The sequence below is a fragment of the Thunnus maccoyii genome, chromosome 20 (genome assembly GCF_910596095.1).
Source record: "Thunnus maccoyii chromosome 20, fThuMac1.1, whole genome shotgun sequence".
NCBI classification, from domain to species: domain Eukaryota; kingdom Metazoa; phylum Chordata; class Actinopteri; order Scombriformes; family Scombridae; genus Thunnus; species Thunnus maccoyii.
The window spans coordinates 11,559,212-11,579,963 of NC_056552.1; the positions used below are offsets into that span (position 1 = coordinate 11,559,212).

The following is a 20,752-nucleotide window of genomic DNA, read 5'->3' on the forward strand; positions in this document are numbered from 1 at the left end:
GATTATACAGCATGTAAAATAGCTGCTTTGCTCTTTTTTATTTTTGGCAGTGCATGCTATCAATCTGTTAAACACATGCTCCATGTCAAAAGAATAAAAAAACAGCCTGAAGCTCTGTTCTTTTTTTCTCATGGAGGTGGCAAAAATAGAGAATTAAAGCAAAACACCTCAACTGTGATTGACACCTCTGGATTTTCTGTGTTCTTGTTTTCTGTCTGCAGCCGTGGACACCACAAAGGACCCGTGCCAGAATGTGAAGTGCAGCCGCCATAAGGTGTGCGTCGCTCAGGGCTACCAGAGGGCCATGTGTGTCAATCGCAAGAAACTGGAGCACAGGTAGGCGGAGTTTTTAGTCCTGAAATCAGAGGGTGCCTTGCCTTATGTTTGCAAGGCAGGTTACCCCTGTTTAGAAAATTTTTACACGGACAGGACAGACATTTCTGTGACGCTCATGTCAATAGCTGTTAGCTGTGTGCCAGTTAAAAGCCTTTCAGTGTCTGGTTGGAGAGCTATTGATTAGACTCAATAACAGGGCCAGAGAGTGTCATGAGCCAGGAGTGATATCATTTCAGCTGCAACACTCACGCTGTGCAATGACTAATTAACTGTGTGGATGGAAGGTGGTAAAACCCAACAGAGACCGTTCTTATACATGATTGCACTTGAGATCATAACAGTCATGCTACAATCACACACATAAGTAAGAGATGCAAGTGGAATGGAAAATGCTTAATGTCAAGGGTACATATCTCATGATTAATTAATGCATAACTAATACATGACTCACCATCGTCTAATGCATGATGTATCATGAACTGCTGTGACTCAGTATTAATTAATAATGAAGCCACTATTAGTCAGTTTAATTACTTAAAACTACATGGATCATCAGTTTGTGAACTCATACATATATGTAGTTAAACTAGACTAAAATTAAAATGTGATCAAATTAGCTGAAAACTGGTAAAAGCAGACAAAGTTTTCTCAGCTAAGTGCATTTGATATTTCTTTTTCCAGAAGCGAAATAGCACCAGATTCTTATGTTTGTGCACAACATATAGTAGGAAACTGGCTGAGGAGGCTTTGATCAGCTTCCTCGGCTGTAGTGTGTATTGATGTGTGCCCCAAACTCTGCATTTGGACTTGCATTCACGCATAACCTGAGTAGGGTTTGGTCAAATCGAGGCTTATGCTGTGTTCATGTCTTATTGTACACATTGTAAATACAAGCACATGAAAAGGAAAAACCACTCATGTTAGACTTCTATTTGAGATATGGAGAATTTTGGACAGCCGTGTTATCTCCCACTTGGCAAGAAGAACTGCAGAAGTGTCAACAAACCGGTGCCAAAATGCCTGCAAATCATCACTGTGGTTCAAGTAAATAAACTAGGATTCAAATAGAATTTCTCTTATGCTACCTTTGATACTGTTGATCATGATATGTTAATTAAGAGACTTCAAGATTCGTTTGATCTAAAAGGTCCTGTTCTTAACTGGTTTTCCTCCAACCTCAAATCTGCTGAAACTAAGGTTTTCTCAGGGGTTCCACAAGGGATGATACACAACTGCTCTGTCTTCTAAAGGAGCATAATATCAACTACTGGATGTCAAAAAAAATGCTTACAGCTAAATAAAGACCAGTCTGAGATACTTGTAGTAGGTTCAAAAAACAGAAATAGGAAATTTATTCACACCCAGAGTCACTTTCTCTGGAGCACAGTGAGCAAGTCAGGAGTTATTTTGGACTCTCTTAGCTTTGAAAGTCATGTCAGTAACTAACCAGGCCAACTTTTTATCTTTTGAAAAACATCAAAAGTCAGAGGAATTAAATCTCAAGATGACTCTGAGAAGCTGTTTCATGGATTCATCTCAACCAGGTTAGATTACTGCAAACAAACAATAAGAAGACTCCAGCTCATTCAGTCCTCACATGGTACATGCAAAAATGGTTGTTGCTCAAATGGTTTAAAGGATAAGGCTGGCGATTTTCTATATTTTTCTAATTGTCAACAAATCTCATGTGCAGAGCCAAACCAACAATGACTTGATCCTTCTTACAAGTATTGTATGTGAATCCAAAGTCTGATATATTGTATTCCTCTGTGCCGTAGTCAAAAACACGTCACTGAGCCACATAGCTGCACCGGGAGACATGTTCCTTGGCCCTGAAGGCAATAACATAATAGCAGCGATTACATTTTCAGTCTCAGGAGAGATATTCCTTGTGCGGCAGACACCACTGTGTACAGTTCTGTTTACACGGCTTCGCTAGCTTGATGTGCATATCACAACCTCTTGACTTTGTACTGATGTTCTTTGAGAAATGTCTAATGTAGCACATGTAGCAAAGTAGAAACATATAAAAAAATCACCAGCTTTATCCTGTTACTCAGATTTTTTGTGAGCACAGAAACATTCCTCCTCAGGCAGATTACTGTGAAAACATCCTTCAAGTATCAAACTCTGCACAGCTGAAACAGCCAAGTGAAGGAACAATAAGCAAAACACATTTTTGAGTGGAGGGGGACTTTAATATTGTCTCGCGTCACTTGTTGCTGTATGCACTTTAATGTAAAACCTACTGAGTTTGCCTGTAATGAAATGTGCTATATAAATAAAATGGCTTTGCATTACCTTACTTGACTTCCCATGTCAAAAACGATACTTCACTCTACTTCCTATACTGATAATAAGGCAGCTTTAGAAAACATGGTACAGGCTAATCAGAGGAAGTGGAAGCAGAGGAGGTAGGAGAGTGGGTTGAAAACCAAGACAACAGCATAAAGTAAATTATTTTGGCTATTTAATACAGTGTAATACAGTGGTTTATGCTCGTGTTGCAATGCTCCTCCTTTTACAAAGGCCTTTTAGTTTTCTCTGGTAAACCTCAATGAAAAACATTTATCTATTCCCTCACCCATTCATCCCACTTTGACTGAAAAACAAATGAGCAGGGTTGCAGTCTGAAAAGAATTAATGGAGTGAATTATTACTACGTGCAAAGTCTATCTGCAGTGACAGGTATTTATCTTTTTCAATAAAGTGCTTCATTTACAGTCACTCCAGAGATGAGAGAGACTGTGCCGAATAATGGGTAATAAGCACGGCCGCAACCACACTAAACCATCCTAGCATCATTATGTAGAAGCCTCAGAAGTCGTACTGCAGAGCCTTAATGCTTGTGTTCACTGAACATGAAGTCAATCACCATGCGAGAGGAAAGCAAGCACGGAGAATTTTATGAAGCAGTGCATCCAGATATTAGCAGGCAGATTATGGCTTTATGGTAATTGTGATTAGAATTGTCCTGTTTTGTTGTACGGATATACAAGAGACTGATATAAATGATACAGAGTTGTAATAAAAACATCTTGTTACAGGATTTGTAGCTCTGTGTCTGACCTTTTTGGGCCAGTTTGCTCAAATTACAAAACATATCTTCTCACTTACCTCTAGCGGTGTATAGCCATGCAGATAGTTTTGGTTTTATTGACTCAGGATGTTAGATATCTGCCTCTGATATTTATGTTGTCATCCCAACACAATGAAGTGCTCCCAGCACTGAAAAATAAGATTTAAAAAATTCAACATAAGCGAGTCCTCCTGAAAACAATGTGTCCCATTATATTACACTACATTCATTTTACAGACACTTTCATCCAAAGTGACTTACATTGAGTGCATTTAAACTTGATAGGAACAAGAGCTAGCTGTCACCAAAACTTGGAGGCGCATCTCGCTTAAATAAACAACTAAAAGCATGCTCAGTGCTACAGTACAAGGTTTGCTTTAAGAAATGAGACATAAATAAGTCCGGGTGTTTAAACGTAGTCTGAAAAGGTGAGATTTCAGCCAGCAGCAGAAAATGTGCAGCGACTCTGCTGTCCTGGCTTCAGTAAGCAGTTCGTTTCACCATTGCAAGGTGCAAACAGGCATTTAGCTTTTACTCTGGATAATCCAAAGACCTCTCTGTCAACATTTTTCTCTAGAATTACTTTCTACCAAAGAAATAGTTCCTATGGATACTGTTGACTGTGTGTAGCATGTAATTTTCAATGCTGTGAGCGCCACAAAGAATTCCATTCAGCTCCTTTGTATTGGGGTGGCAACAGACATCAGAGAGAGAGAGATATCTCGAACTGTGAGGAAATGTAAGTATCTGCATGGCTAGATACTACTAGAGGTAGCAGTAAGTGAGAAAATGTTTTTCTAACTCTTTTTTTTTTTCATGTTCAGAGTCAAACAGTCAGGGCAGCTGGAGACCCATGACAGCAGCTGCAAGCCTTGTCCTGTGGCTGCCTCCTCACCTGTATGTGGCTCTGATGGACACAACTATGCCTCTGAGGTAAAAGATAAATATTCTACACCAGCATCTCTCTTTGAAAGCATTCAGCCTACTTTTTACCTAGATATATTTTCTTTTGCTTTATGACTGGATTTCGCCACCATAAAAACCCTGAAAAGAAAAGGGAAAACTGCCCGTGTCATCGTTTTAAATAATGAGAGGAGTCTAGTCAAGTGCTGTTTCCTGCTGCGCTGACATATACATGGACATCACAGTTCATCACTGAGGACAATTGCACTGGCCTGATTTGGCCGTATGATTAATGACTGACGTTGTTTTGAGCTGCATCACCGTACACCGGCCACTGCCAGGACTCCTTATTGATTTATGTATAGTTTTTAATTTTGACCTTGCATGAGAAGACAGCGGAAAATGACAGCTCATTCTTGCTGCCTTTCTCTAAGTGCAGTGTCTCATCTGAATGAGCAATCTCTTCTTCCTGCGGTCACCCCCATAAATATTTTAACTGCATACGTGCCTTTCTCTCTCTCTCTTTCTCCTTACAGTGTAAGCTAGAGCAGCAGGCCTGCCTCGCAGGCAAAGAACTGAGTGTCATGTGCGCTGGATTTTGCCCCTGTGCCACAGCCTCCATTACAGTCACAAATACTGATGCAAAACGTGGCAAGTGCCTTTTCCTCACTTTAATTTTGGGATTCACACCTCCTCTTCTGCATGACTGTCATCCTTTTTATGAGTCAAGGTTTCAAAAAGAAAAGAAAAAAGTTACGCTGCAGTTAGGACTGCAGTTTTCTCACAGAACCTATCAACAAAGTGCTCAACATTTGGGATCAATACTCACCAATTTCAGAGATTACTGTTACCCAAATAACCCCCATGTGGTTAAACTGCTCTTTCAATCATGTAGTAATTAATTATTTAGAGTGTACACTATCTATCATTGCAGCCAAACAGTATTGATTGTGCAGGCTCTCGGGCACGTGAAAATGCCAATTGATCAAAGGGATGAAATGTTACTCCTGTTTTTCATCTGTAGCGTGGGATAAGTGCTCAGCCTGGAACTGAAAGTGGATTTCTATTGGATAACAGCAATTTGCTGTGGTAGAGTTAATTGCAAAATAATGTTTTCTTTGATTACCAGATCATACACTTATAAATCACAGTATGAAAACCCAGGTCACCTCAGCAGCTTTACAGCAAGGGAAACCTGTGCCTTTCATTCTGCTTACTGTACATCAATAAGAGCAATATCAAGCAGCGTTGAGCCCCTGCCTGCCTTTTAGGAGGGTGAGTCAGATTGCTGTTAAGTTTCTGCCAGGGCTTTTTGAATGCTGGGATTCCCTTTTTGCTCCCTCAGAGAGCTGCACTGGCCAGGACCTGGCAGACCTGGGCGACCGCCTTAGAGACTGGTTCCAACTCCTTCATGGAAACGCAAAGCAGAATAACTCTGGCAAGCTCGGATCTGGCACCGCTTCAGGTTCGAAACTCACAAAGCGGCTTTATTCTCCGCTGCATTCACACTTACAACTCGATTGTCCATGCAAAGAAATGTAGTACAAACCGAAAATGCATTAAACATGAAAAAGAAAGAAACTAAAGTACCTTGCAAATTATTCCTGACAGCGCTGGACAAGAGCCTGGTAGCCAGCTGCAAGGACTCCATTGGCTGGATGTTCTCAAAGCTGGACACCAACAGTGACCTGTATCTGGACCACGCTGAGCTGGCTGCTATTAACCTGGACAAGTATGAAGTCTGCATCCGGCCCTTCTTCAACTCCTGCGATAGCTACAAGGATGGGAAGGTCTCGACGGCAGAATGGTGCCTCTGCTTCTGGAGAGAAAGTGAGTGAAAGGAGCTGTGTGGAGAGCTGAAAGAGTCTATTTTGAGACTAATAATAAATAATATCAAGATTACATCACAGAGAAATAGAGGGTATGCATTGACGTCATTTTATACCACTGTCTGAGGACAGAGCTAGGACGGTGAGATACGAGGGTGCTATTGATCTTCTAACCTCCCCACAAGAAAGTGCACAGCATCAAATGTGTCAAAATGTCAAACTATTCCTTTAAGTAAGTCTGACAGCCAGCAAACACCTATTTTAAAGCAGGATTTGCTGCCCAATCAAAATTGGAGGATTATATGGTGGTTCTCTTTACTTAAGGCTTCAGTAGTCTGTACAACCTTGAATTGCTAGAATCCTCCATTCATCCACTCTCCATCACTTATCTAGGTCCAATATATATAGAGTAATCCCAAACAATGATTAACAGTTCTCCTGCTCTGTTGAGAGCAATCTGGGTGAGAAATCTTTTAATTGACTCATCTGACAGTTTGCCAGAATCTCTTTCTGACCAAATTGAAAGTCCTGAACTCTGCCCACACCTAGTTTTTCATTTCACGTCCACAGAAAACACAGTCATTACCTGATTAGAACAAAACACCAAAAGTCTTTTGGTCACAACTGCACAATGAACCCCAACCAGGATGCGGGAAAACTTACGGACAGGAACCTCGACAGACCACCCTCACTGCATGCTTTGGTTTACTTGGTCTGCCCGTCGACACATTCACCACCCAACTCACAGCTGATGGCTTTGAATTCGTTCACTGATCTTTGGTCTTTGGTGTTCTGGTACCAGGTACATTCATGGACTACCTTATACTCAAACATGGTGTTTGTTATGAACAATCCATGAGTAGCACAGAAGTCCAATACCAAATCAATACTCAGGGACAAATCAAGCAGTCACCCCCTTCAGGTGTCTCCCAGGAGAGGTGGCGCCCTCTGTAGGACTTCTGCACACTCCCTTTACTAGTGCTTTGCATTTTTTTATGAGCTCATACAATATTCCTACATCTTTGTGCTGGAGATGTTTAACTGAATATTGAAATATAGATTAAGATCTGGCTTGTTTTGATTATTTTGACACTGAGAACATACTGTAGTTCTATTTTTTGAAGAACAAAATTAAATGCCTGTGCCATTTGTTGGTTGCGTAGAAACTGAAGGCAGATAAATTACATGGTGACACAGAGGATTTCCACAACCAGAAATTCCTCAGTTAGTTAAGAGAAATGTCAGATAATGCATGGAGTGTGGTTAAGGTGTTGTAAAATGTAAAATGATCTGGTGTCTCCATGGATGTTTTGCACATGTGCACCATTTGACCTTTACTAAACAAATACAGGACTTTCCTGGCAGTAACCTCATTTGCACGCTGATTATCCCATTGATCAGGCATTTAACCTGCATGCAATAGATTACACCGACTGCCTAATCAATTTTTCATTACTAGCTGGCGAGATGTATAAACTACCCCACACTGAGCCATTAAATAATAATAGTATCATGAAAATGATTTGGATACATACTGTAGAAATAATTACAAACTCTTAAGTGTAATCTTTTCCCTTTGTGACTTCACAATGAAGTCTAGAGAACTGAAAATACCCCGTGAATTCATCTAGTTGGACATATTTTTGTGACAATCTATAAATACTGGGGAAGGTTTATGGCCTTGAGGGCCAAGACAAAATGTCTTTCTCTTCTTGGTTTCTATTTCTATCTCTTCTAGAGATTCAGCCTGTTTCCTTGTCGTTCTCAGACTACATCCATATGTTCTTTCACCCTAGCTCTTGACAATCGATCAGGCCCTGAGGGAATGAAATATAAGACTTAAACAAATCAATACGGGCAAAAAAAAGTGTAATTATGAAGAGCATTGATTGAGATAAAGTTTGGGGAGCCCGGGTTTAAAGTACTGCCTGTCATCACTTTTCTTGTTTGATTCTTCACAGAGCCGCCATGCCTCGCCGAGCTGGAGAGGATCCAAGTGCAGGAGGTGGCCAAGAAGAAGCCTGGTAAATACATTTGTCACAACACAACTGTAGTATTCAAGATAAATTCAACTGAAGATTTTTCTTTCATTCACCTACACCTGACATACGTGGAAGTGCAGAAACACCTTTTGGGCAGGAAAGTGCCACTGACTCACTTCAGATCCTTTTAAAGCCACACCATGCCACGTAGTTAGCCATGAACTGCACTTTCTCTGTGGCGAATGCCCCCGCACTCGCTCCGGGTGTAATTATGTTACAAGGTGCCTGGAGCAGCAGGCGAGAATCTAGAGGAGGCTCATTAAAGAGATCACAAGCACACGGCTAGGATTAGGCCCTAATCAGGCTGGGGGGGATTAGGGGGCAGCGCTGGCTTTGGGAAAGAGCAAGGCTAACGTGTCCGTTTGGCTCCCTGAGAAACCCCACACTATCTATCCAGCATGCTCAACATGCTGCTTTTCTCTCATCAGCTCCAAACCCAGTGATATGTTCTTTCATTCTTGAAGCCCACTTGTCTCATTCGTGGTGTTTTCTTTAGTTTTCATGGTGGGGGTTGTTGCTTGTTAGAGAACTTTGCTTCACAATGAATGCTAAGTTGCAGTCGGGTTTGACAAGAGTGTCCTCAGGGAGGCTGGAACAGTGGAGTGCTGTCACCGAGGCTGTCACTACATTTTTACATGTCACTCTCACAGCATAAAGAAACACACTACGCCAACATAACTGTGTGAAATCACATCCACCGGCATATGCATGGTTGTGTAAAGCAAATAAGGAAAGCTCTTGGTCTCTGTGGTTTTCTCTGCCAGAAAGCTGCCTCTCTATCCTGACTGATGGTCTTATCACAGGTTCACTAAGGCGTGCTGGCATTCTCGTTTATGTGGCACTCATCTCAGGTATCAGCATGATTCGACCATGTGTGCTGAGGGTATAAATATTTAACAACTAGATATGCGTATGTGTTTGTGTGCATCCTCGCAGGTATGTACATTCCCAGCTGCGATGAGGACGGCTACTACAGGAAAGTGCAGTGTGACCAGAGCCGAGGTGAGTGCTGGTGCGTCGACCAGCATGGTGGAGAGATGATGGGCACCAGAATCCATGGCAACCCTGACTGCGGTAAGATATTTGTCACGCTGAGCACCGCAAGAAAGTCTCCTTCTTATGAGGTCATTTTTGTCTCTAATTGAGTCCTCGAAGCTGTATTTTCTCAAAAGATGAAAAAATCTGCCAGTGTGTGTGTTTCAAATGCAAATTAACTTGTTTCATGTATTTTTTAAAATCAAGGTAAGCATTTTTCTTGATCTTAGTGCACTGAGTGGCCTTATTCTTTCTTATTTCAAGGTACAGACACTGATTTCTTGAAACTTCTTGAAAGTTCCTCTCCACTCAAAAATGTGTTTTTCTTCTTGTTCCTACAATTGAATGTTTGAGCTTTACTGTGCAGGATGGTAATCACAGAGTTCGACACTAGAAGGCTGTTTTCACATTTCGTCTGCTGAAAGGGGAAAGTTTCTAGCTTTGAGCTTTTTGAATGAGCATGATTTGTGACATCACTACTAGTTTGAAAGCCAATTGTGGTCCAATATTCAACAACAAGTGTGATATGGACACTTGAAGCCTGCAGTGCACAAACACTGAGAATGGATTTTTCAAGTAGGAGACATCTTGTTTAACAGTTAAACTTTTGAAATGAACAATATTTGCATTTATATAGATTTTGGAATATTTAATGAGGGAGAAAGCGTAGATGTCATTTTAAGGACAGAAGGTAATTATACTATTTTGTGGGGGAAAAAAATCAGGCACATATTATTGTTCCAAGCAGAGTATTTTTATGTCTACATACATGTCTGGAGGATCTTTAAACAAGCTGATTTTTATGGGAAACTGGTTGTAATATTCTTACTTAATTGGCGGGTTTTTCACTCGTTTTAAGATAGTTTTAAAAGTTTTTAGGACTCAGATATAGACAGGAATGATTTTAGAAGATTAATGGATTGAGAAACTAATCTTAATTGTTCTTTTGAGTAATCAATTAATTACTTATTCTATAAAATGTCCAAAAATAGTGAAACATGCTCAACAAAAGTTTTCCAGAGCCCAAGATGCCATTTTCATATTGCTTTTTTTAATCTGACCAAAGATAATGAACCAACAATAATGTGAAACAAAGAAAAGCAGCAAAACTTCACGTTTGAGAAGCTGGAAACAATTCATGATTGGCACTTTGCTTGATAAATTACCAAAGCAATTCATTATCAAACTTGTTTTTAATTAATTTTCTGTCTAGGCACTTTAATTAAAAATAATTCCTTGTGTTTTTATCCTTACCCAGATGAAGTGGCGGGATATTCCGGAGATTTCGGGAGCGGAGTGGGCTGGGAGGATGAAGAGGAGAAGGAAGCAGAGGACAACGGGGAGGAGGCGGAAGAGGAGGAAGAAGAGGAGGGCGAGGCAGACGACGGGGGATACATTTGGTAGAACTGTCTGACCCCACGAGGAGAGCCGAATCACAGCTGCTGGCCTGAAAATCTACAGGGATGGCTCTCTCCTAACAGCAAAAGATTTTGGGATCAGGCTGGGGAGGCATGGAATTGTGTATCATCCTGTTGGGATATGGTGCTGGGCAGGTCCGGTGATGAGACGATGACCAGTTTTTGTCTTAGATATGTGTAATTGCTTCATTCTTGTCTCTGTTTTTTGAGCAACAGAGCTTTTGTTTTGCCGTCCTGGAAAGCAGGACCCACTGACTACTGCGCCATAGGTAGCTAAAGTCCATCAGAATTCCTATCTTGTCTGACCGCCATCTATGCATATAGAGATTACTGGTAATTTTGTATCGTGAAAAATTGCTTGAGTATTAGAGCCGCCGTCCCACTGGAATGACTAGAGATCCAAATTTAAAGGAATAGTTTGACATTTTGGGAGCTTATTCCCTTTCTTGCTGAGAGTCAGATGAGAAGATTGATACCACTCTGACTCTCAGCAAGATTGCAAATAAGCGTAATTCCCAAAATGTCGAACTATTCCTTTAAAGCAGTTCAGTGCAATGTGGTTAATTATTTCAAAACTGATTCTGTACATAAATCCAGTGTAAATGATCTTAGAGAATTTCAGGTTTCAAGCTACCTTTATGATAAAGGTGTACCCCAGCTCCTAGCAGTTTTTAAGTCTTACAAGGATAGACGTGACTATACAGGACCTCCAGTTTGATTACTTTTATTGAAAACTTGTAGAATGTACTTTAATGACCCGAACTGCACCTACAGTAGAAACCACTAGTCGCTCCCCTCTGCTAACTCTGAATTCATGTCAAAGAATGTGCCACAACTATGTTTTATTCTGAGTTTGCAACTTGAAAAAAAAAATGTATTTTGTGTTTATATATATATATATATATAAAAAATGTGTGCATTACTTGAAGTTCTGTGTGTATACTTGAAATCACATTGTAATTTTTTTTCTATGAGAATATTGTTGCCACGTCTTCATTCATGCTATTGGTAGACCAGACATTTGGTTGTTTTTAGTATTGCATGTTAGTAAATAAGAATGTACTTCTAGGCTGAGCACTTTACTAATAAAGGCACTGGAGCCAAGCTGTATGCTGCCGTCCATCTTTTCCAACTATTTCAGGGATCATCCAGGGAGAAATTAGGTTGGATTTGTGGACACTGTGCCACCAAGTCACCCTCCATCTTCTACTATATTTAATGATGAGTATTTTTGCAGTGATCCTGCTGGATAATTAAAGGAACACTGTGCTGAGGTGCCTGTGGGGAAGTTAAATGAATTTGTAGGATAATGGCAGGTTGTTTTTACTCTCTGTGGGAAGCAGTGCTCAGCTTGTTACCTCAGCTGATCCATATTTTCAAATTTAGCTTGGGAGCTAAAATGAACATAAATGAGCTGACCCTGTTTTCAGTAACACCCCGTCCTACCTTACGAGGACTGTGCTGCTTGTAAAACATAAACTAGGCATGTAAATATGAATATTTTTGGAGCACGGCATTATTTTCTCATGACCTTTGGGTACCCCACCTGGTGCATGAAGCACTGATTACTGAATGTTGTTATAGCTAAGGCCCATTACAGCCACCATCACACCTGATTGTGTTTAACAAGGCATTATCTAAATACGATTTCATCATCATCCACAATCACGGAACTTCTGTTGAATAAAAACAAGCTGCAGAGTCTCCTCTCGGTTGGGTCTCTTACAAGCAAATAGGGATGATTGCTGGGATATTTTAATGCTCAGCTGACAACTCATGTTAGAAGAACAAATTACAGCAGCAGTTGGCTGCCAAATGGCGTACCACAGTGACCACAATGGATAAAACAGCACTGTCAGAAGGCATATGGATGATAAAATCTGCAATTTGACTGAGGAAAATATAATTCTGAATGGATCTGTACCAGTCGAATCCTTTACTTAAGTAAAATTAGCAGTATTACAAAGTCCTGGGTTAAAATTCTTGCTTAAGTTAGTTAAGTGTTAAATTACCAATGCATTAACATCCACCTTGAGCACATTATAGCATAACTGAAAAATACAAGGTTTTTCATCTGTCAGATCAGATGAAAGATTACATGCTCCTCTACACTTTGAATAAATAATAACTCTTCAGAAAAGCCTAAAATGCATTGTGTCATCGAGCTGAAACAAGACGTGTCCCTAGAAAGGCTGACATTGTAGAGATACAAGATTTCTACCCAACAACAGCCATATTTTACCAGCGATTAGTGAGATATAAAAAGGTACAATATTTAACTCTGAAATGTCGTGGAAAAAAACTAAAATATCTACCGAAATGGAGACAGTGAAGTAAATTAAGACCTAAAAACTGTATTTTAACACAGTAGTTGAATAAAGGTACTTAAAATTATGCTAAAGTTAATTTATATGGCATTATGATTTAGAATATGAAAACAGCAAGAGATGGTTACAATGGAACTATAATACAATGGTAAAATAGAAAAATCATAATAATTTATCATGAGATTTAAAAGTGGACACTTTGCATGTCTGAGATCTTCATGCAGGGAGTTCCAGATACTGAGAGGTCTGGACAACAACAGTTCTCAGGCTGCCATCATACAGTAGACATAGCTTTACAAATCAGCAGTAAATCTTAAGATATTCTCTAAAACTGACGGTGAAGGGCAGCAAGGAATAATAATCTGGTCCCTTCTCTTGGAGAGGGTTAAAAACCTGGCAGTAAATCTCTGAGCTGCAATTGGCTGATATTACAATACGGCATAGTACAATAATTAAGCCTGGAGATAAAAGCATCTTATCATCTTGAACATTTGAACAAAACATGAGTGCACTACTTGAGTTACTACATGAGTATCTACTGATGGCAGCCTTCTGGCATCACATTTGTACATAGGTAGGCTATTAAGACTACACATAAGATACAGTGCTGCTTATAAAAGTATTCACCACACTGGACCTTCCATGTTTTTTTTATCACATTAAATGAGAGTGGGTTTTTCATAGATAATGTCCAAGTGAAAACAAATTAATATACAAAATAATTGATGTAAAGTTTCTGTGTAACTGCAATAAAAATGTCCGATAGGCAGTAATTAACCTTAAAGACTCTAATTAATAGTTGTACTGAAGCTGGGAGGAGTAATTATAAGGATCCCTGACCTGTAATGATCCAACTGGAGAGATTTGTTCTACATATCCAGCACTTATTATCAGAGAGACAAGACATAATGAAGTCTGTAACACAAAGCTTTATTTATTATTTTTCTGTTTGCAGATGATCTGCTCCAAATAAACAGAATAATATGGGACCCATAATAGAGCCTTGGGGTACTACTAGAAGAGGAGGCTCCTCCAGCCACAAAAGAGAAAACAAAGTACGAGTCGCTCTTCATTTTTGATCTCTGGACTGTCTGTCAGGCGGTTTATCTTGAGATAACTCTCCTGTCAGTGTCACTCACACTTGATTTTTTTTTGTCAGGCTCAAAACTTGTAGCAGATCCCGAGCAAAAGATCTGATGTGACAAGCCTTAAATAATGTACAGGCTCAAAGTGCCACCTTAGTACAGTTTCTGTAAAGCCACAGAGGAAGAACAAGCTTGCTCCCTAGAACTTATATGCTTCACTAGTTCTGTCTGAACAAGGAATATGATCATGTGACTGCTATTGAGGTTAAAAACAAAAACACATGCCCAGTTGAGTCTAAAAAAGGCTGATTTTATTACAGCATTTGAACCCTCCTCATATTTCTGTGTGGATGTTGTCATCCAAGTTGAAACTATTTTGCTGTAAATACTCATTCAAGTTGTTCACATGAATACAGTCTGTTATTTATAAATACCTCCAGTGGTTTATGGTGTCAGTGAAAGGGCAGTTACTGTACAAACATTTACATCTGTATTATACATAATTTACAGGAGTTCAGCGGCCAGTGCAGAACACTGTTCAAAGAAAAAGCAGTTTGTTGACATGCATAATATACTTCAGTAAACACTCAAGACTCCCTGTATAAAATCTTTCATTTGTATCTTTATATCTCTATATGCCACAAATAGCCCTGCATATATTAATTAATAGAATATTCCAAATATGACCCTGTAAACATGGGATGCAAGAAAAACTAAATGGAATACAGTGATCACATGTTTCTGTTCCCCATTTTCTGTTTCACAGTTTCTCATAATGAGGATATACTGTGCACATACATGCATCGGCTCAAAAAATATGATGCATTAAGTGGTGCAAGAGCACTCTCATATCTTTACAGATAGTCAAAAAGTACATTACCTGCAGCACCTGCACAGTTTACATGCTGAATACATGCCAATATATGGATCAGGCTCTAGAATAAACTAAAAAATTAAATTAACTATTCATTTTATTCTCCTATTTAAAATATTGATGCTTCAAAGTGAACAGATTTCAATAAATAGACTCAGACTATGTATGTGTATTCTTTCCTACTCTGAAATGCGGTCGAGTGAGATTGTCTCTGCTACATACACTTGGTTATTCTACTTTATTGCTTCCTGACATTTTAAGGGCAATGCATTATTGCTGCCTTCATGGACAGCCATTGAAAGTAATACAACTTCTGTATTAACATTTTATCTTTGAGTTCTGTACTGAACATCACAAAGTCAAAGACAACGAAGACATCTTTAACTTGTTTCAGTCCATACTAAACACATCTTCAAATTAGCTGCCTTCAGCGCAACATGTAACATCACTTTAGGTCAACAAATACAGGAAATGATGTTGTCTTTATAACAAAAATAAACCAACCAATTACATAAAGACAGCAGCACATTATTCACAGCACAGTCATCAGTGAGCTGTGCAGTTTGACTCAGTTGACTCCATCATTCATGGGATGTGCCGTCTTTTTTTGGCTTCTCAAGGAGATTTGATGATATTTTAGCTCTTTTGTTGAAGTCCAAATCTCTCTCCCTGCTAATCCTGAAGTCATTAACGTACATCTTTGGCTATATGCTTTGAAGGCAGAAACTGCGTATCATCAGATTAAATTAACTATAATGAATCTTTTGGAGGTTGTTTTTTTTTTTTTTTGGTGTCTTTTGTGAGGAGTTATTTGTCTCATTAATCGTTTTAAAATGTTAACCCAACCAATCTGATGTCAGACAAGCATTAAACTACCCACCACAATCACAACGAGTCCTTAATTTTCCATCACTCACTCACTAATAAATTCCAACTCAAGCAGTTGATCTATTTCATAATAATAAATGCAACACTGATGTGCACATATCTACATTTTTGCATAATGTATGGCTGCTCATGTATTGTAATCAGGTATGATGTAACCCTATTGACATGCCATGCACTTAGACAATTTAGTTAACTCTCACATTAATAAAACACGTAGGACAGTTCACCATGAACCACTTTTACAAGTTTGCATAGAAACACTCACTAAATGCTTTGGGTATTAAAAAGGATATGATCTTAACAATATGATTGGAAATTTGGGATGATCGACATGAGGCAAATTCTTTGTCATGCTTGACGAAAATGTGTTGAGAAAATACCCTCCGGTGAGGGTTGAGTCCTGCGTGTCAGTCGATGTACTGTGATAGCCATCTGAAACCTTCCCCATAGCCTTGTTTTTTCAAAACGCTGCACATGAAAATCTCCAGCGGTCGGGCGTTCAGCTCCTTCAGAGAGACATTTCCCTGTTGATTACAATAAGGGTAAATGAGGGCAACAGGAGTCAGTATTCATAATTTAAGAAAGCAGTCATCAGGCACCGGGATATATGCTCACAGAGAGAGAGAGAATATTTCGGACTTGCCTACCTTTCCAGTAACTTGCCCGTCAAGAGCAAAAGCTCCTCTCAGTCCACCTTCACTGATGGCCTCAGGACGGTCAATTTTATTCCCCAAAACCAACACCGGTACATTCACTATGGTTTCATCTGCTAGGAGAGCCTACAAATAGACGAGCAGCAACAGTCAGCAGCAATTTACTGTTTCGAGACACGTGTGGAAACAGCTTGTAACAGTGATGTTATTAATCTTACATCGAGCTCAGTCTTGGATTCTGTGAGTCTGTCGTGATCTGCACAGTCTACAAGAAAGACGACTCCATTCACAGCTGGCAGGTAGTTCTTCCAAACTCTTCGAGCTATCAACACAGTAAAAACAGTGAATAAGCTGTCCTTGTAGTGATTCAATATGATAGTGAACTCCTATCATAGCATTTATTGTCTCTGTGTAAAATCATACAGAAAGAGAATTTTCATATTGGGGTATGATGGTGTTTTCAATTACTAATAACTGTACAGAGTTCACCTTTTTACAATAAGATTTACAATACTGTGATAGTTATTCAAAATTATCTTATCCACACACATCTTTCTGTGTTGGGATAGTATTTTACTTTTCCACATATGTCTTCTGAAGCACTAGGACGACCTCTGTATGCAGTTACTTTCTGCCTTTAAATTTCCATTCAAATGTGCTCAATAATTTAAACTCAGTATCTTAGAGTAGTAGTGTATACAGGGGATACAGACACACCATTTGGCAGATACAAGAACTGATGGTCAACTTGCCTCCACAGGTGTCTGATACAGATACTACTGATACAGTTTATGGCGTCTGATAAAATTAGAAATTGCTGATAGTGAAGACAACATGGAGAAAGTTGAAGAAAGCTCAGTAATGTTGTGCTTTTCAACTGACAACTGACAACAAGTGACATGTCTGTATTTTGTGATCTAACAAACCTATTTCCAGTACTAAGCCTGTCCTCCCTGCAAATTTTGTTCTCGACTACAAAACAAATGAAATAATGTGAACGACTACTTCTACTGTGAATGAGTGAGTCAACCTAATGATGTTTGATACATCAATGTAGTGTTGAGACGGCCCAAATGACAATGTACAGGTTAAATGCTACGCTGAATTTTAAACAACCTTCAGAGATATTTGGCAGAGAAGTCCTGCTTTACAATGTTTTGGCAGCACAAGAAAAAAAAAAAAAAACAGTGACACCTACTTACTTCTGTATGTAAATGGAGAAAGATCTCACCTTGTACGTGTCCTCCCAGATCAAATGTAGTAAATGTCATGCCGCCAATTGACAGCTCTTCAGAAGCTTTGAGAAAAAGAAAATGATGATGAAAGTCCTTTTCATACAAGTGCTTTTTTTGGCCTGCGCAGTGACAACAGCAGGATCTAGGAATCACAGTGTAACTCACAATACAAATCTATCACAATTTGACCACATTAATGATGGTATGACCATACAGGAAAATCTGCAATATGCTGCATATTGCAAGAAATTCATCACAATAAATAACTATATTAATGTAACTGATGATGAACTCCAAATTAACATTTTTTTTAAAAAATGCAGGAATGATTTATGCTGTGTTTATTCACCGCATTAAGAGGAGCTTTCAGTTTCAGAGATCTTCACAACAAACTAATAAAACACAGCGTGCAATTAAGTGCACAGAGACTTCAGCCTTAATACAGAATACTGAAAAAAACATGAATGTGTGAACTACCAGAAAACAGGGGAGTATGGTAACACAAGAAATAACCATACTGGTGCTAGTGCACTGATTAAACATCACTAGAGAAAATCACTATATGTAAATATTAATCACCCCTACAGAAAAACATCTTTTTAGAGCCAAATATGGGTTGGAATCATTATTGCTTATAAGTAAATGCACAAGGTTTCTGTACAACCCACATGTAACCTGTACTATTATACACAGTGGTAAAATGTGAACTATATTCTGAGTAAAGCTGACCCATCCATGTTCAAACACTTCAACCTAGAATGGCACACATCTGAATCTCTCCTTACTTGGATGTAGTGTGGGTACGTGTTGGCCAAGTCGGTCATCTTTCAACATGTGCAGTAGTGTTGTTTTACCAGCGTTGTCCAGGCCCAGGAAAACCAGCTTCCCCGTCTTTTTGTAAAGACCTGGGGGGAAGATTGTCAAATAGTCAGAAATGATCCATTATTGGGGTGCCCCAGGTGCCTGTGAACTATGACATCCCTGGTTTGTGCCCATCTCTATGTCTCCCCTCATTTGTTGTCATCTCTCTACTGTCAAATTTCTAATGAAGCCATAAAATGACCCAAAAAATACTTTTAAAGGGAGGGGGAGAAAGGAGTAAGTGATAGGGGACAAAATCCACGGTCCTTGTTCCGTGTAAAAATATATTCCAAAGTTTATCTGAGGCTTAATGTGAGGCTTCAGTAGCCTAAATTGATCAAGTGGGGATTTTCCAAAGTTCTGGCCTTTTTAGTACAAAATTCCCTCTTTGTGTTTCTTAAGACAATGTTTCTTTGCTGAGCTATGGTGCATGGATAGTAACATAAAGCAGGAATTTGTACTAAAAACACTGTAACTTTGGATTTGTCATCACTGCTGAAGCCTCATATTAAATTCAGATAAACTTTGTACTACACTTTTGCACAGTATGACAATTTGTCCCCCATCACTCACATTAGAGGTGCATTAGGAAGGCAATTCTTCTTCATGGCCAGTATGACCAGTATGCAAGACCAGTTCCATATGGGTACCTGACTATTGTTTTACGACATACTTGAAAATCTGTGCTTACCTAAGAACTGTAGAACGCTACTAAATCCCCTGTAGATCCAGTCAAATAAAAATGACATCTTGACAATCTTTACCTGAAACAGAAAAAACATCACATTACTATTACAGAATACTGCTCTGAGTGACCAGAAAAATTAAAATGCCTGTCACTAATTTTGTGATTTTTTCATTTTTGAAGGCATTATTATTGGATTGTATTATATATATATATATGCATGCATAAGGTGTTTTATATATGTATATTGGCTCCTTCATTTAAATAAGGTTAACGAAATACCAGAAAAACCTATCAACATACAACAGACTTGGCTCAACACACTGTAATCCAGTAGTATATTAGTAGTTTGTACAAAAATTTAATAAAGTCGTATTGTTGCAGAGCTACTATTGCATGTCATTACGTCATACAGGTGTTTTTTAGTATCCTGGTCTACAGATATGTGACATAACATATAGTGTGGCAGGTGGCTAACGGTAACGTTAACGTTACCTTTAAGCAAAATGTAATGTTCACCTGGAGTAGCAACCTTAGCGTGTCCTAACACCTGTATTCATTATCAGGTGTGATGATAAAAGTCCATCTCAAAGGACTAAACAGGTGACTGATGAAATGATTAACTAATCAGCTAGCTTTACCGATGACATTCTTTATTTTAATAGCTCTCCTTTCAGCTGTTAATCGTTAAATTGTAAGATGACTATTACAATTATCAACAGTGTAGGTCAATGCTCCAACCATCACACGCACTGCAACATTTCTGAGCCATGTTTTGGTTGCTATTTGGCTGGTTTCAGTGCGCTTCGTGTGCTATTTAAACCGACATAACGGCAGCTAACTATATAACGCTGCTAATGCTGTGTAGCTAATTAGCATTAGCATACCAGCTAAACCTCTGGTACTTTCTCTTGCCTTATTTGGGTCACGACAACGTGCCTGTACGCAAAATCATTTTTTGCGAGATGTCAACGGCACATAATATAGTTATATAATGTTGTTATGTCAAAAAATGTGCATCCTAGCTAGCTGACTTACCCCTCGGCACTGACCAGCAGCAGCCCAGCACTTGATAGTATCGGTGGTCTCCTTGGAAACAGTCAATCAGAGGTCCTCCACGTCTTCTTCTTCTACAATTAAGCACTCGGTATCCAGACTGTCACTTTAGCGCCCCCACCCCCTCCCCTCCTCTTGAGGTTTGGTTGATGAGAGATAACTCCTCCTGCACGGTACTCCAGAAATAAGAACTGTTTTATCACGTTGAGCCTCCAATGGAATAAATATGAGGTAACCATTACTGTGGAGGACAGAAATATACTCTAGCAGCTGTTTTTAAATGGGCTGCTGCTCATTATGAAGTCAACTAGTGCACAGCATGGATGACAGTATCCCTCATTCAGATAAGTGTCTCTTGCATTTAGCTTTTTGTTTACATTTTTTAATAGGTAAGAGAACGTCTCAAGTTTGGCTTTTTGTTTAGACATCTCATTTTATAAATTAAG

At 39.2% G+C, this 20,752-nt stretch overlaps 2 protein-coding genes across 4 annotated transcripts in view; one reads left to right on the plus strand and one right to left on the minus strand.

Moving 5' to 3' along the window:
• LOC121886415 (testican-2-like) overlaps nt 1–11,736 on the plus strand; it is a 47,341-nt gene extending 35,605 nt beyond the window's left edge. For both annotated transcript variants that reach the window (XM_042396350.1, XM_042396351.1), the window contains 8 exons: nt 222–336; nt 4,240–4,348; nt 4,855–4,969; nt 5,664–5,783; nt 5,930–6,148; nt 8,109–8,171; nt 9,126–9,263; nt 10,483–11,736. In XM_042396350.1, the coding sequence (XP_042252284.1) occupies nt 222–336; nt 4,240–4,348; nt 4,855–4,969; nt 5,664–5,783; nt 5,930–6,148; nt 8,109–8,171; nt 9,126–9,263; nt 10,483–10,628 (1,025 nt within the window). In that variant the 3' untranslated portion in view covers nt 10,629–11,736. The remainder of the gene's footprint in view (nt 1–221; nt 337–4,239; nt 4,349–4,854; nt 4,970–5,663; nt 5,784–5,929; nt 6,149–8,108; nt 8,172–9,125; nt 9,264–10,482) is intronic.
• Nucleotides 11,737–14,343: 2,607 nt separating this feature from the next.
• Nucleotides 14,344–20,428, minus strand: sar1aa (secretion associated, Ras related GTPase 1Aa). Of its 2 annotated transcripts, none has more exons than XM_042396286.1 (7): nt 20,289–20,428; nt 19,257–19,329; nt 18,490–18,609; nt 17,701–17,766; nt 16,688–16,791; nt 16,464–16,595; nt 14,344–16,340 (listed from the first exon to the last, which is right to left on the minus strand). In XM_042396286.1, exons 2-7 carry the CDS (start codon nt 19,312–19,314, stop codon nt 16,224–16,226), a joined length of 597 nt encoding a protein of 198 aa, XP_042252220.1. In that variant the 5' UTR covers nt 19,315–19,329; nt 20,289–20,428; the 3' UTR covers nt 14,344–16,223. The 2 variants fall into 2 exon arrangements, with proteins under 2 accessions (XP_042252220.1, XP_042252221.1); XM_042396287.1 differs by lacking the exon at nt 20,289–20,428 and adding an exon at nt 19,770–19,842.
• Between the last annotated feature and the right edge of the window lie 324 nt (nt 20,429–20,752).